General features: G+C 42.9%; 1 protein-coding gene across 1 annotated transcript; it reads left to right on the top strand.

Annotated features, from left to right (window-relative positions):
* The first annotated feature begins 44 nt into the window (after positions 1 to 44).
* LOC145462574 (protocadherin Fat 4-like) lies at positions 45 to 15,790 on the top strand. The gene is made up of 13 exons (XM_081446131.1): positions 45 to 129; positions 953 to 1,035; positions 1,764 to 2,603; positions 3,210 to 3,332; positions 3,462 to 3,584; positions 4,054 to 4,215; positions 4,740 to 5,142; positions 5,857 to 6,293; positions 6,532 to 8,318; positions 8,414 to 8,572; positions 8,971 to 9,480; positions 10,298 to 10,600; positions 11,364 to 15,790. Exons 2-13 carry the CDS (start codon positions 972 to 974, stop codon positions 14,340 to 14,342), a joined length of 7,890 nt encoding a protein of 2,629 aa, XP_081302257.1. The 5' UTR covers positions 45 to 129; positions 953 to 971; the 3' UTR covers positions 14,343 to 15,790.
* The last annotated feature ends 924 nt before the right edge of the window (positions 15,791 to 16,714 follow it).

Genomic DNA, 16,714 nt, shown 5'->3' with positions numbered 1-16,714 from the left:
AAAGCCAGTGAAGAAACAGCCAGCGGACAGAAGAATTTACTTAGATAAGCGGCCAACAACGCTGTTATACTCGACCTAACGTAGTACCTGGGCGCTAAAGATATCTACGATTGCTTTGTCTTCGTTAAGGTAAGCTTAAGTCGAGGGAAGTTTTTGTTGTTCGTGAAGGCAGGATTAATGTCTACCTTAGGAACATCCCGTTTACGTCCCGTGTGTTTTCTTCTGGCTTTAATTATTGATATTGTCAGTCCGTTGTACTTTGGAATTTGTCACTGCTGGCTGATTTGCTAAACGCGGTATCTTTTGCGTTAAAACGGCAGTATTGTACGTTTTACAAGCAAAGTGTTTCGATATCTGCTGTTCGACCGAACTCATTTGCAAATTAGCTCAAATTGCAAAATAAGAGCTCAATGCCCCATGACATATTAAAAATTCATGACTTGAGCTTATGAAACTGCATGCCTCTCCGAATGAATGAAAACATCCGAGTTCTACGGGTCTGTTGGTTGGTTTGTTTACTTTCTGTACAAATTTTTGCGAGATCGAGGTTGATAAGAGGAAACTGATTAAACCAACCTCTTTTTAATTTGCAATTGATGCGGGGTCGCGTGTAAAGTCTTCTGATAAAAACTTAAGTTAAGTGAGTCAATGGTTAATTTACTTTCACCAGCTTGCAAAAACATAAAGTAAATTCAAAGAGTTGTTATTTAACTTCTCAAAAATGTACGTTTCAGCACTTGCGTGCTTCAGTAATTTCAATTTAAATCAATATTATAAGAGGAAATGAGGGGATTCCACGTCGCTTCCTTTGTGTTCAGTTCCATTGTTCAGAGGCTAAATATATCAAATGTTCGTGTTTCTTTGTTTCTCCATGCAACTGGACTTGTACTTCACATTTAAAGGGTGTTTTCAAATTTAAAGTCACGAAAAATCTGAAAATCTCTGTCACTAGGTGTTCGAGTTTCCGTGGAATGATGATCTTGTACCACGTTCAAGTTTGGAGGTTGCTAATTGGATTGTCTACAGTTTGTTTTGGTGAGTAAAAAAAAATATTTACCCAGCTTAAATAGAGAGCGGTGCATAAAATTTTACATCTTTAACCCTTTTAGTCCAAACCTGGTAATATTAATTTGTATTATGAGAGAATTTCATAATACTTTCAAATAGAGAATTTGTTTAACATTTCTATCAAATAAGCCACTTTTTTGTGACATTCCTTTCAAAAAAAAGTCACTGTGGGAAGGCAAAGAGTATTATGTTGCAAAATGACATCATGCATGATTGGGTTGTTTCATTATACAGTGGAATCCCGCTTTCTCAAACCCGGAATCTTTTGAACCTCCCAATTAATTAGTAATAACTCGAACCAAAAGTCATCAGGCCCTCCTCTCAGCACTGGAATTTTACCTCTGATTTCTCGAACTACCTGATTCTCAAACCAATCTTCATTTCCCTTGGAGGTTATAGAAAAATCAGGATTGCACTGTAAATAACTATCTAATGAGAATCACTCACCTTAGTCAGTATATGGATAATACAGTACAGATAGATGATTGCATTTGGAATTGAATTTATGTCTAACATGTATTAGTAGCCACTCAGCCACAGGTATTCTATTGGGAATCTATGAATCTGAAAGGTTCTTTCATCATTTCCTATTCACTAATACATGTAGACAATGATCATGGCTCAAAGAATTTAACTCAGGCTTACTTGTACTCTAACATTATGATAGTTCATATAATTGTGACTTTTTCTTTCAGTTTTAATTTGTTTAGTCGGATTGTCACAGTCTCTCAGCTCAGAACCTTTTATCATCTTTGGTAACACCGTGGACATTCGTCAAGTGAATCTTGATGGCACTGGATATAACTATGTTGTGCGTGGCTTGACGAATGTTGTTGGTCTGGATTTTGACCTTAAAACACAGATGATCTATTGGTCAGACATTGGTGTGAAAAAAATTCAGAGGGTGCATATCAATAATGGCCTGGATTCTGGGAAAATTGAGGATTTTATAGTGGAAGACTTGGGAATCCCTGAAGACTTGGCAGTTGACTGGACTGGTCGAAAGCTGTTTTGGACAGATGCTAATAAGAAAATTATTGAGGTTATTAATCTAGATGGCACACAGCGTCAGGCATTAATTAGCAGTGGGCATGACAAGCCAAGAGCTATTGTTGTTGATCCAGCGAATGATAAAGTGTATTGGACAGACTGGGGAAGTGAACCAAAGATATTAAGAGCAAAAATGAGTGATGGGACACAGAAAGAGGTGCTTGTAAATGCAGGTATTGTTTGGCCAAATGGGCTTGCATTAGACTATGTTGACAAGATGCTGTACTGGGCAGATGCTAATACAGATAAGATTGAAAAATCATCCTTGGATGGTCAGAATCGTAGCGTTTTGATTGATCGCACCCGGGTATATCATCCCTATGCATTGACCCAATTTGGCAGCAGGCTGTACTGGAGTGATTGGCAGCGGCATAGCATTGAGCACTGTAACAAGGATGATGGTGATGACAGGGTCAGCATAACTGGTGGTATGACAAGACCTACGGCGCTGCATGTGTATCATCCTGATCGGCAGCCAGGAGCAGGTAAATTATGAGTTGCCAGTCAACAGGCACTAGCTGAGCTGTTATACTTTAAATCTGTGACTCAGTTAGATCTTGAATGTGTAATTAATCACCTTTTGAGTTGTTCCAGAAAATATTCATACATGTACCCCTCCCACAGATTTTTTTTTTTGGTTTGAAACCCATCCCTCTGAAAATTCCAGACTGTTTCGTACTTTCCTTTGAAAATCTTGGCTTGTGAGACACCCCTCTCCCTTCTTTGGAACTTCCAATAAGCTTCCCTGGGGTGGGTATTGATATTTTCTGGAACTGATTGCAGAAATAAACAGATTAATAAAATAATAAATGTCTTGAAACATTCATGACATGTTAGAATATTAGGATGATAAGAATCACTAGAAGAAAATTAGGTGAGTGTGCATCCATGGCATGTATTTCACTGTTGACTGAAAAATTGATATTGAATGCCACAGTTTTGTTTGATAGCTGTTTGTCATTAAAATTCAATCATTTGTCCCAGTTTGAGTCTGTAAAGAAGAGGGTGTTGGGCCATGTTGGGCTGGTATGTCATTGTCATGTCATCCCTAATAAATTAATAGCTTAAGACATTTTTGTGATCTTTTGCAGACTTTAATGAATGTCAGGTAGAAAATGGAGGATGCAGTCATACATGCCTAGATCTGATTGGTGGATATAAGTGTCTTTGTCCCTTGGGATTTGAACTTGCATCTGATGATAAGACATGTCAAGGTCAGATATTAATTTATACAGTTATTATTAATAAGAAGTGTTGCGAGTCATAAATTGTTATAAATATGTACTTGATGAATGAGACAAATATATGTATGTTAACCATTGATTATTTGTTAATGCTTTCAGACATAAATGAATGCAGCTACAGTCGTGGAGACTGTGCGCAACTGTGTATCAATTTTCCTGGTGGCTACAACTGCAGCTGTTTGCAGGGCTACACTTTACAAAGTGACAAGAAATCTTGCCAAGGTACATGTGTATGTGTATGCACCTCAGTGCAATTTTGCCCAGTCCTGATGAAGACAAGAGATGAAATTGCCAATGATTCTACTCTTACAAAAAATTTGGGTGGTTCAAAATTGTATAAGAGTACATAAAAGTAGCATAGAGTTGCTGAGAGAGCATGACAGTTTAACATAACCCCCCCCCCATCCCCCCCCCCCAAAAAAGAAGATAAATTGGGCAAGGTGTATGAAATTTTAATTATTTTCCAGTTGGGTAACTGGAATTGATGATGATGATGACTGCTACTAAAATTTTTTTTTTTTCCAGAAACATGTACTCCACCTTAGTAGCTCTTAGTCGCTCATGTAACAGTCACCCTGTGGCCCATTTTAGTATCAACTGAATAGAGAGAGCTAAGAATGCTAGTTGGAGCAATAGTCTCTTTTATGGACGAAGTGACAAACTTAAGGATCCCATGTTTTTTTTATTTCAGATGCTGATGAGTGTCGCATTAATCATGGAGGCTGTGAGTTTAGCTGCAACAATACAGAGTCCTCATACTACTGTTCATGCCGCGTTGGATACATGCTGGCAGCTGATAAACACAGCTGTGAGGACATAGATGAATGCCAGACACTCACCCACCAGTGCCCAGGTAAAGACATTGGAATGATAAAGTCTCAATCGTCATCATTGACACCTGAGGGAGGTGACCCAATATGAAAGTGACCATGTGATTGTCATTACATTTGTGTCGTTTAAATATAAAGCTTGGTTCTGTGTACTATGTTCAAATCTAACATGACATTGCGGGGGTTACATGTATCTTCAGTTGGTACCTTTTGAAGTTTTAGCCAATTAGCTTAATGGCATGAGTCGTCATTTTTCTGATGTAACTAATTTAACTTAAGTTAAAGGTAGAGTTTAAACTCAATTAGAACCACCTTTTACATCATACATAACAGTGTAACGTGAAAGTACCGCTAAAAAGCTTTCATTTTATTGGTCACAGATGTGAAAGTTGGAACCACCTTGTACATCATAATTAACAGTACCACATAAAAGTATTGCCCAATAGCTTTCACTTGAAAGGTCAGACACTGGGGTTTTCTCCTCAGACTTATATGTTAGATTCAACCACCATGTGGAAGTTGAACTATTTCCTATTTCCTGTTTCAGATCAATGTGAGAACATTGCAGGTTCTTACAAATGTCTGTGCTCCTCGGGACTCGCTTACAATCCAGTAAACAAGACTTGTGATGACATCAATGAGTGTTTAACCAGCCAACACTCCTGCCAGCAGCTCTGCGTCAACACCAGAGGAAGCTTCCACTGTGACTGCAACCCAGGCTTCCTTCTGAGCAGTGATCAATTGACGTGTGCAGATATTGATGAATGTAGCCAATCAAATCACTCCTGCCAGCATCGTTGCGTCAACACTATTGGTTCTTACGTGTGCAGCTGTGACGCTGGTCATACTTTATCAGATGACGGGCGCACATGTGACGTGATGGATTGTGGGAAACCTGACGGAATTCCGGGAATTGTGGTGAAGTGTGACGGCACTGCAGTTCAGTACAGGTTAGATATCAATTCTAGAGAGACAGTCGATGACAACTTACACCATGTAGGCAGGTATAGCTATTGGAATGACTGGCAGTAGCATCTTAGGTTACAGTCGAACCTCTTCACAACGGCCTACTTGGGGGCAGAAGAAAGTAGCCGTTGTAGAGGGTTAAAATAATAGTGAATGTATGGACCGTCCGTCGGGACCAAAAGGTAGCCGTTGTAGAGAGGTGCCCGTTGTAGAGAGAAGGCTGTTAGTGGAGGTTCGACTGTATTTTAAAAGAAAAGTGTCTTGGTTAGATAGAGAAGAGTACGTCAATCAAGAAGCGAATAGCACTCCGGTTAGGTAGAGACTATAGTGTCATTCGAGAACTTACTAGGTTAGCCTTTAGAGCGGTTTTCAATTGAGTGTCGAAAATAATTCACATTTGCTTTGGTTTCGCATTCTATACTACACGATTGGCTTAAAATCTCGCGGACTACTTTGCCATCCAGTCAGAGGTAAAACTAAAACCAGTCATGACTCGCGTACATGCCTTTTCCCGCGCTTCATGTCAACTACTGTAGGTGTATTTGCTTCGAGTTTTTGACCCGGGATTTTTGACCGTGTCCTTTGTAATTGACCAGTGTGATGACTTTGGTATTTACTATTGCGACACTCTTTGCCATATTTTGACACCGAATATGTTTTAGTGAAACGTTTCTGAAGCCGTTTTGTTCTGTTTTCAGTTATGGTAAGGCTTGCACGCTGTCTTGTACCAAAGGATTTCTGATTGGTTCAAGCGTCATCACGTGTCAAGCCTCCGGTCGGTGGAGTGTCATCAAAGCCCAGTGCGCAAGTCAGCTCCCAGGCTCCAACAGTCCGCCTCTCGGAATCTTACTGTCTTCGCCTTTTGTTCCTGAAAACTCACCTCCTGACACTGTAATAGGAAGACTGACCACGGTCGACAATGATGAAGAGCAGTTCTTTACTTATTCGGTGATTGACGGCGCTGGTGTGTTTGATGTGGACAATAATGCCAGCACGTTGGTCCTGGCTGGTGCAGTGGACTACGAGAGACAGTCAGTGTACACGGTGTGTCTCATGTCTATAGACAGTGGTGTGCCACAACTGTCCATCAAACAGAACCTGACTGTCCACGTCACAGATGTCAATGAACCACCAAGTAAGTTAGCATAGGAGTATCAATAGCCTAATGGTGGTCATGTTGAATTCTAGTTGAAGCGGTTTAAATTAAAACTCTGTCCGGGGCCTTCGCGTCGTATTCTTGAGCGAGACACTTTACTCTCACAGAGCTACTCTCCCCGGTGTATAAATGGTGCTTTTTCCTACCGAAGAAAACTGTTTTGACCAGACCATGCAATTTGTTTAATTTCTTTTTGTTTTGTTTGTTTTTCTGGCAGGTCCACCTACAATATCCTCGTCGGTGATTTACGAGAACGCCTCTCTTGGAACTGTCATCGGCATTGTTAATTCTTCAGATGTTGACTCCGGACAAGAAATCATCTATTCTTCGCTCACAGATGCTGGCGACAGATTTCGACTCGTTGGCGGCGAGTTGACGCTTCATTCCAAACTGAACTACGAGGAAACGTCAAGCTTCCGTTTGACAGTCGAAGCTAAAGATGACGGTTCTCCGAGGCTGTCCAGTATATCAGTCTTCAATATCACAGTTATGGACTGTAATGATCCCCCAACGGGGCTTCTATTTAGCGGGGGTGTAATCCCCGAGTTCTCAGAACATACCCCGGCGGGAACCCAGAACGGTTCCGTGATAGGGAACTTTTCAACAGTGGACGAAGACCTCGGACAGTCACACGTTTATTCCATTGTAGGAGGCAGTGAAGTAGTCTTTATTAACAAATCGTCCCTAGTGGTTGCCTGGGCGGAGCGGTTGAACTTCGAGTCACGTGATCTTTGGACGTTAAAAGTGCGTTCTACTGATCCTTTTGGTGAGAGCGTGACGTCATCGGTTGAGATTCGCCTGCTTGATCTGAATGAAAATCCAAGCGGTATTTTGTTGTCTGCGGATGCCTTTCTTGAGCATGCACCGCTGGGTACCGTTGTTGGTTCGCTGAGCGCTCGGGATCCAGACCTCCATGATAACCACACGTTTGCTCTAGTTTCCAATCCCAGCGGCGTCTTCTCGGTCGAAGGGAGAACACTAAAAATTTTCGCCGACGTTGATTTCGAAACGACAATAAAAAATCCTTTACCAATTGTCTTGAGAACAACTGACAGCGCTGGACTTTCATTTGAACAGGCTTTAAACATCACAGTGCTCGACAAGAATGAAGCCCCAACGGATATTATCCTTCACCCAGAGAAACCCTGCGGATCTTCATCCGGGATATGCGTGGAAGAGAATGAACGTATTGGTTACCGCGTAGGAGATATAACAATGGCGGACCCTGATCATAATGATCCCGGAATCTGTGATGTGGTGAACGATGATGTCTTTAACATTGAAAACGGCGCTGTTCTTGTCAACGGGGATATTAACTTCGAAGCGCTGGACAGCTCGCGTGTGATCAGTGTAGAGATTAGGTGCCGGGATAAAGGAGGACTTATTATCGCGAAGAGCTTTAACATCAGCGTCCTGGACGCCAATGATGCTCCGAGCGCCGTGAGCTTGTCGCATCAGGTTGTCAGTTCTAATGCTTCCGTGGGGAGTCTAGTGGGGTCGTTTATTGTTGTGGATGAAGACCCGAGTGACTCGCATGTCTGTTACCTCTTGGATCCTGAAAGCTTGTTCAGAGTCTCTGGGCTTCAGCTCTTTGTTGAGAAACCGCTGACGAACGCAACGTCGTCTCGTCATCCTATCCACGTGTTCTGTAGTGACGGCAAGCGTATAAGCTTCCCAACGACCCTGTATATTGAAGTGAGGAGCAACCTTCTGTCAGCGAAGATGAACATCTCGTTGGATTCCACAGATGTGAAAGAAAACGAGCCCGCAGGCAGTGTCATAGGGCATGTCACGGCCAGGACATCTGATCCGAATGATACTCTTGTTTTCCAGTTGGATGATGATGCCAACGGAACTTTTGCTTTGGCTAGCGGAAACGCTGTAAATTCACCAGACTTGGTGACAACGCGGCCGCTGGATTACGAGGAGGAGAATGAGTACAATGTGGTCATCCGTGTTTATGGAAGTGGAGGGGCAACGAATTTTGAGGTGTTTCGCATCCAAGTAAGAAATATTCTCCAATATTGATTCTGACAATTCTGCCTCCAATCCTCAAAATCGCTTTCCAGTGAGTAAACCCTTCAATTTTATCTTTGTAGGTGATTGACGTGTATGAACCACCGGAACATTTGGTACTTCATCATAACCACGTGGCCGAGAACCTGGCTGGTACACTGGTTGGTGTGATCACTCTCAAAGACCCTCAGCTAAGCCCCCTCTCTATTGAGATCCTAAGTGACCCTGGGTCAGTTTTTGAGGTAAATGTAAATACTGAATTAGTTCAAAAGTAGGCCCGATTTGACATGTGAAGGCTATTCATTTGAAGGCTGTTCAGATTTTTGCAGGTTTTGCACCCGGTCTTGTTGCAAAACAGAAGCAACGGCATCGCAGAAGTTGGCAATATTTTTGAGAATGTTATTCAGTAGGAATTGGTCAGTGATAGATCTACGGTCTTGTCCGGAATGAAAACAGAAATGACATTCCCCTCTCGCGGCTCAAAATCAAGAGAGGATTCGCTTTTAAATCAAAACGCGCTATTTTTTTCCATCTTTGAACTAGAGGAGGGGATAGTCCTAATTTTTCTTTTTTAAAGTCACCGACATTGTAGCTGTTATTACGGTAGCGTGTCAATACTGAAGCTGTCTGTTTTCTTCAGCTTCGTCCAACGAGCATCTCTTACACATGGAAGTTGATGACTCGACGGCCGCTAGACTACGAAATAGCTCAGGTTCACCACATCACAGTACAGATCAAGGATGCTAACCACTCCCTCACTGTCAATCAGAGCTTCACCATTTACGTCACAAATGTAAACGAGGCCCCCACTTCGATTGTACTCAGTAACCACGTGATAGCAGAAAATTCACCCACTGGGACTGTGGTGGGGATCATAAATGTCACTGACCCGGATGAAGCGTTCGTCCCGCAAAGCATCACTTGTGGATTGCGTAACGACGCTGGCGGCAGGTTCAAGGTCAGCGGTTTGGCACTGACAGTGTTGGCTTCCCGGATGTTAAACTTTGAAGACCCGGATGGTCCAGATCATTTGGTAGACATTGAATGTCAGGATCAGGATGGCGAAGCAACTCAACAGCAGTTTGTTGTAAAGTTGACAGACGTTGATGAGCCGCCGATCAGGATAGAGTCATCGTCGGGAAAATTCGAGGTACTTCATGGTGCTTCATTTCCTCGCCTCTGTTTTTGGTATAAAATTGTACTCTAACAATCGTAATTGGTAACAAACGACAGATATCGTGGTCTACTGGGATGGGTGATAGCGAAGATTGCTTGATTTTTGTTACCAGGTTGTCTCAATGTTTGGCATTTGCTGTCCAACGATTATAAAAGTTTCGTGGTCTCGTACGGTCTTTATACGGCTGCTCATTTATTGTCAGCCAGGCACACTTTTAGTTTAAAGAAATCTAAGGGTTAAACGTCTACTCAGAAATTCCCTTTTAAAATTTTAAATTTCGTTATCTAGCTTCGACGTCCGGCTTCATGTTGCAGTGTCATCTCGCCGCGGATTAGTAATTAGAGGCCACTAGGTTTTACTGTTATCATTAACACAAATTTCCATAATCAAAATAGTAATTCTTATTACTGATCAACATACTTTTATTAAAATCTTAGTTCTAAGAATTTAGTGGTAAGTCAATACAAAATGTCCTTTAACTGATGATTTTCTTTAGTCTTGGAGGCGCGCTGTTTTCCGGACCGAGCGTTCCTGCTTCGAGCCCTAGCCGGGGTCTTCTCATAGTGCCCCTCTCCATCCAGGTGTATAAATGGATACCGGCGAATTTAATACTTCAGTTGGGGTGGGACGTAATCCTGCGATGAACTAACATCCCATCTAGGGAGGAGTAGAAAGCTTCGCCTGGGTGGGCCACTGGTCTGACGCAAACGTTTTCTCCCTTTATTCTTGTAACAAGATGTTGTCACTGTAAGGAGAACTGAATTCTTGATTATTTTGTCTTGTTCTTTAGATCGCCGAGAATTTGAGTCCAGGATCGCTGGTTGCTATCCTGCGCACTGCTGATCAGGACAAGTGGCAAAACCATTCCTACAGCGTATCACCGGACACGGTGTTTAACATTGTAGGCAACCGATTGGAAGCTCTTGTGAGGTTGAATTACGAAGAGCAAAACGTTTACCTTATAAACATTACCACGACTGATAGCGGTAACCAAATGTTGACGCAAAGGGTGGTGGTCAGTGTACTCAATGTCAATGACGCGCCGACAGGAATAGTGTTACCACAAGGGACAGCTATTCCTGAAAATACTAAGGTGAGCGGGTAGGTCTAGTGTTATTGATAACGTAACGAAGTGTGTTAGCTCAGCACTAGCACCAAGTCCTTTCTTAGCTGTCAGATAAACCACATTCAGATCCTAATAGAGCGGTTTTCAATTGAGAGTCGTAAAACCAAAACCAAACCAATTACTTACCATTAAGACTACTCAGTCAATCTCAAACCAAAGTAAAACCAAAATCAAAATAATTGCCTGATTACTTTCTACACACTATACCTGTATCAGTAATCTAGTTTTGGCGTCAGTTGATCAGACATTCATCTGAGGTTAATCAACATTGTAGTGAAGCAACAATGTAGTATTTGCCTTTGGGTCAAATAACGAGCTCTGGTGATTTAGTTTTGGGGTTAGGCAAAGAGATAGTAACTCGGATCTGCTAATAGCGACTTACTTTTCAGGTTAACCAACGTTTTAGCTGACTTGTACTTTTCGTTCTCGCGCAGCAAAGGATTAGAATGACAACAACTATAAAAAACTTTTAAACCTGTCTTTCAGACTGAAATATCATGGGATATTTGTACCCTTTTCGCGAGTTATTTGTACTCCACAGAGTGGACTGTGACAATAAGGGTGAATTTGTTACGACATAGTATGACTTGTATTGTGCAGATGCGTCTGCAGTCTTTATATTTGAAACTGGACTGTTTTCTATTACTTGTTCTACAGTAAGAGAGATAGATAAAAGATGACGTAATCGCTCCGTTAGCTAACTGAACTACTGGTACGTATCTCTTTTTAGGTTGGCTCACTGATTGGAGAACTGACCTCACTGGACGAGGACAGCGGACAGACACACACCTACGTTATCCAAGCTCAAACTCCAAGCGGCGTTGTCTCTCTTGGAGACACGAACAAGCTGTATGTGGCGGACAGCACCGCTCTCAGCTATGAACTACACCGTCATGTAAACATCACTGTAACGACTACAGATGATGGTGTGCACTCGTGGCTCTCCAAGGTTGTGACTTTGTCGCTGCCCATTCTCGACGTAAATGAGCCTCCGTACGGCATTCAGCTGGCTCCAGCAAGTGTTAAAGAGAACTCACCCATCGAAACAGTCGTGGGACTCGTTACAGTACAAGATCCCGATACTTTCTCCCAGTGGTTTCACTGTCGACTTCTAAACGACGGCTCTGGGAGATTTGGAGTCAGGATAAACGTGTCGCTCATTGAGCTGTTTTTAACTGGCAACGGATTGCCTGTAGATTACGAGAAACACTCCACGCATAACATCACGCTTCTGTGTAGCGACAGCGGTGGCTTGTCTTACGAAAGAGATTTTGTAATTCGAGTTTTAGATGCGAATGATCCTCCATCGAACGTGATCTTCACAGACTCCCCAGGGGACACAATCTTGAGTCCGAATCCCCCGGTTAACGCGTCGGACGTTAAGCTTGTGACCCAGGCTGTCGCGACTGTAAATGAAACAGCTGATGTCGGAATCACCATTGTAGCTTATTTGTGGGTCATCGACGAAGATAACGCCAACAATCCCGTGCGGCCCCAGACGCATGCGTGCGAACTCATTAGCGAGGCCAAAGCTAAACTTCTCGTCACGGTCGACGTGCACACGCCATCGAACTCGCGGAGAAAACGTTCAAGCGATGTGAACTCGGTGCCGACGGAGTTTATGATTCAGCCTGGAACCAACTCTCTATTAGTTCGTGAGAGGCTTGATTACGAAACAAGGGCGAACTACACGCTGTATGTGAAATGCACCGATGATGGCGTTCCCAAAATGTCCACTATTAGTTCTTTGCTTGTTTTTGTCTTAGACGTGCCTGAAGCGCCGACGGATGTCATCTTTTCTTCGTTGACAATTCCAGAAAATGCAAGTAATGGAGCAGTCGTTACAAGCTTTATTATCATCGATGCAGACTTCACGCGGACTGGTTACTCCTTCGAGTTAACGTCACGAGGTGTACCGTTTCGTCTGGTCGGAAATCTTATCGTCGTTTCACGAATTCCGCTCGATCACGAAGCCACGCCACTCATCACGGTACAACTGACAACGCGCGAAGTATTGACAGACTTAAAATTCGTTAAAACGTTTGACGTCGCGATCACCGATGTGAACGAACCGCCGAGCAGTGTTACGCTCGACGGAAAGACGAAAGTGGACGTTTTGGAAAGTTCCCCTATTGGATACATCCTCGGGAGATTTATTGTGGAAGATCAAGATGTGTACGATACCTCATTCAATATTACAGTCGAAGGAGAGCAAAACGAAATCATGGTAGACTTCCAGGTCAGCGGACAAAACCTTGTGGTGGCAAGTCAGCTAAATGCGTGGTCACGTGATCAATACCTCCTCAGAGTACGTGCAACTGACCGCGGAGGACTGAGTACGAGCAATATTTTGACCATCACAGTAGCGGAAGTAGATGTATGTTCTATGAATAAGAGCTTTTGTAGTCCATACGCGATCTGCTCTCGAGCGGGTCCGGGACGAGCCTCGTGTTCGTGCAAACTCGGTTTTACTGGTGACGGCTTTCGCTGTAGTGACATCAACTACTGTGACCCCGATCCATGCCATCCGGGTAACTCAATCGATGGATGTCAAGATGGTTTTGGTGGCTGGAAAAATTACTCTTGTAACTGTAGACCAGGATGGTCCCCTCCCGACTGCAATGTGGAAATCAATGAATGTCGACCCAGTCCTTGTAACATGAACGGAACAGAGTACTGCGAAGATCTCGTCAACGATTTTAAATGCAATTGTAAGCCGGGCTTCAGTGGTAGGCTCTGTGACGCGAACATTGACGACTGTAAATCGGCCAGCTGTCTTAACGGCGGCACATGCGTCGACAAAGTAAACGGTTTCATTTGCCTGTGTAAAGATCCGTATATTGGGGTTAATTGCGACACGGACGATACAATCTGTCGGGAAAACCCGACGATCTGTCCTCGCAACGGCACGTGCATTTCGTATGCCGAAGATCCTACGAAGTTCTCGTGCCGGTGTGAGGAACCGTGGGGCGGAAACTGCTCAGGGTGTGCGCCAGGCTATGGCGGGCAGAATTGCACGCCGTGTAAATATCCGCGGACTGGAGTAAACTGTGAACTGGATTGGAGGAACTGTGAACCCGATCCCTGTCTTCAAGGGGGGACGTGCTATCCCTTAAGAGAGAAAGACTTTTCATGTGTGTGTCCACCGAATTACTTTGGAAAGACTTGCGATAAAGCCGCTGCTGTGACTGAGGATGGCAGCAGAAGCGGGAACCGTACGGGAATTAGTCCCGCGGGACTCTACTCGATGATCGGCTGTATCGTATTGCTAGTTGTTATCATCATCGTCCTGATTATCGTGTGGAGGAGAAGAAAACGAAGAAAATACAGATCGAAAAATGCGCGGATTGAATACCACAATAGACGAAGCAAGCCTGAGGTGAGCTCGCCGTTTCGAGAAATGATGCAACGAAGTAAGTTCAACTTTGAAAATCCTGCGTTTATCGCTGAACCCGAACGAGACGGTGATACCAAATCTGATGGCGACAACACGTCCACAGAAACTGAAATAAGACTTTCAGGCGATGCCGTAGCCATTGCGCGAGATAACCCCATGTATGAACCGGTTGAGGAAGTGTTGAGGAAACATGCTGCAGTTGTACACAATCCTATATTCGTGGACGACTCGGCGAGGGAAAACACAAACAATGCAAATCCACGGCTCTGGCGACGATCTCATTCTGATCAATTAGGTTTCTCGAAATGCTAAACTGTCTGAGATGTAGTTTCAAACGCTTGTATGTTAAGTGTATATGTAGTCTTAAATGCGCATCGGTTTAACGCACTGCGCGCGCAGTTCCCGCCAAACCTACCGCTCTTAAATTTCAAGCCAAATCAACTGAGATATTTCCTCAGAAGGACGTTTTGTGCGCTGCATATGCATGGGGAATTTAATGCTGTTATCCTCCTAGTTTATCGCTCTATAATTTGGACTGTCACTGTTGCGAACGTCTTGCTCATTTTTGCCTCAAACAGTCAAACTCTCAAGTACTTCTAAGTAACGGAAACCAGAGCGGCGTTGGATTTTTGAACCTCTTAGGAAAACCCTACCGTACCGCGTTCAGCGGTCTTGAACAAAAATTCCACGCCACTTCCGGTTTTCGTTGTTTGACGCGTTACTTTCAACAAGGTTGCTACAAGGCGTTACAAAGAGTACAGTTGTAAAGTTAAATATGAGGCGATAGCTGCGGTTTTTTAGGCGGGAAAAATTCTCATGACAATTTCTGTTTTATGTACATTAGAGCATGATGGGTTGATTTTGACAGTCGCGGTCACGTGGTTATTTTCGTTCGTGTGGGTAAAAGTTGACTGATAGCACATTTATGGTTGCCATGCAACGAGATTTTATATATAATTGTAAATAATAGGAAATATGTATATACGCGCATTCGTTTGTTCCAATTGCTCTGTAGACAGAACTTTTACAGGAATTTTTCACTTAGCCATCTCTATTTAGAAGATGTATTTTGTTAAGAGTTAAGTTATTAGAACTGTGCACATGTGGATTGGTTGGTAACGAGAGAAAATGATCTAGATTATTTTCCCTTTGTTGATAATCAATTTTCATTTTTACGATTGCTTTTTATCGTGAAATGTTTTGTATTTTAATATTGCACAGTGTTGTAAAACTATTTAGTTGCAGTTGGAACTGATCGCTTTGTTTTTAAGCATTGTCATTTAAGACTGCCAAATGTGTCTTGGTTTTTGACGTTGTTAAATAAGGTGTACTTGAAGAGCTATTCTAGCCCAAAACGTACACTTTCTGGTCTGAAAGTGACTCACGCAAAAATGGTGCCTTCCACTCAAAACTCTAAGACTGCCCAAAATTTTCATATCACCCTGTGCAATCAGGACATGCCGTACCTGTACTTAAAGAAGCCACGTCACGCTTGTGCACCTTGAAAAGTTGAGCCTAAATTTTTCAAGTTCATCGTTTGTAATCCATGTTAATCTTCTCCATCCTTAACCATCCCTAGTCTTTTATTGTTTATTGTTATCTCTTTGGTGTTTTTCTATCTTAGTGAACTACTATTTTCGGGTTTCCTTCAATTTAAAGATAATTTGTACGTAGCTAAAATAACTCAAAATGCCATGACTGAGTTCCTTTCAGGGGATAAGTCCCTATATGCAGGGTAAAATCAGGGTTCGTACGGGTCCTGGAAAGTCCTGGAATTTTATTGTGGCATTTTCCAGGACTGGAAAGTCCTGGAAAAGGGCTACTGGTCCTAGAAAGTTCTGGAAATCTGTTAAACTCAAGTAAAAAAATATGAAATGTATGGCAGACAGTAAGGAGAATTAATATTAAGATCTTGGGAGTGAAAGGGTTAATGTGAATTTTAGAGTCCTGGAAAAATCAGTCTGAGTCCTGGAAAAGTGCTGGAAAAGTCCTGGAAATTTGTTTTTGAAAAAGGGTACGAACCCTGTAAAATCAGAAATAAGGGTTCTCTTTCACTAATGAATCAATTTATTGCATGACGAAGGTTTACCAGTTAAGAATGTTGCGTGTTAGCGTGCGAGCGGGCTCTAGTGTCTGAGTCTCGCGCTCAAGCGCTCCTATCTGGCTTTTCCCTCTGGCGTGCGAGTGAGTTTACGAACGACGTGATATTTAGCGTGACAACGGTCAGTTACCATTCAGACTCGTACTCGCACACGTATTTTTCACTGGGTCTTACAGGGCTTTCTAGGGTGATACTGAAGACTTTTCCTGCGCACGTTAAACTAGTTGCCGTACAGACTCCTAATTAGGAGGCTAGAACATTGAGTGATAGAACACTCCTCGTTTCCTGATGGGCACGTTTTACATGCAAACTGAACGTACGCACACCCTCCCTTGATAGAAATGTGCCTATCGTGAGTGTACAGTCGGACGGGGTTCTCTGTGTGTATGATGTATACGTCACTTTTAATACTCCGCTTGACAGGAAATTGTTCATTTTGAATTGCACGCGAGGAAACGTTGTTCTGGTTTTGTGTCCTAATCCAATATAGGTGGGTGCGCTTTTCGCTCGACTGATTTTAACAGGACTTCTTATGAATACCCTGCATGCGAGACAGCGAGACCCATCAGGGTAACTTATGGAT

This window comes from Orbicella franksi, chromosome 12 (assembly GCF_964199315.1).
Source record: "Orbicella franksi chromosome 12, jaOrbFran1.1, whole genome shotgun sequence".
Taxonomy (NCBI): Eukaryota; Metazoa; Cnidaria; class Anthozoa; order Scleractinia; family Merulinidae; genus Orbicella; species Orbicella franksi.
The sequence above is the reverse complement of the archived record's forward strand: the minus strand, read 5'-3'. Positions and strand labels throughout refer to the sequence as shown.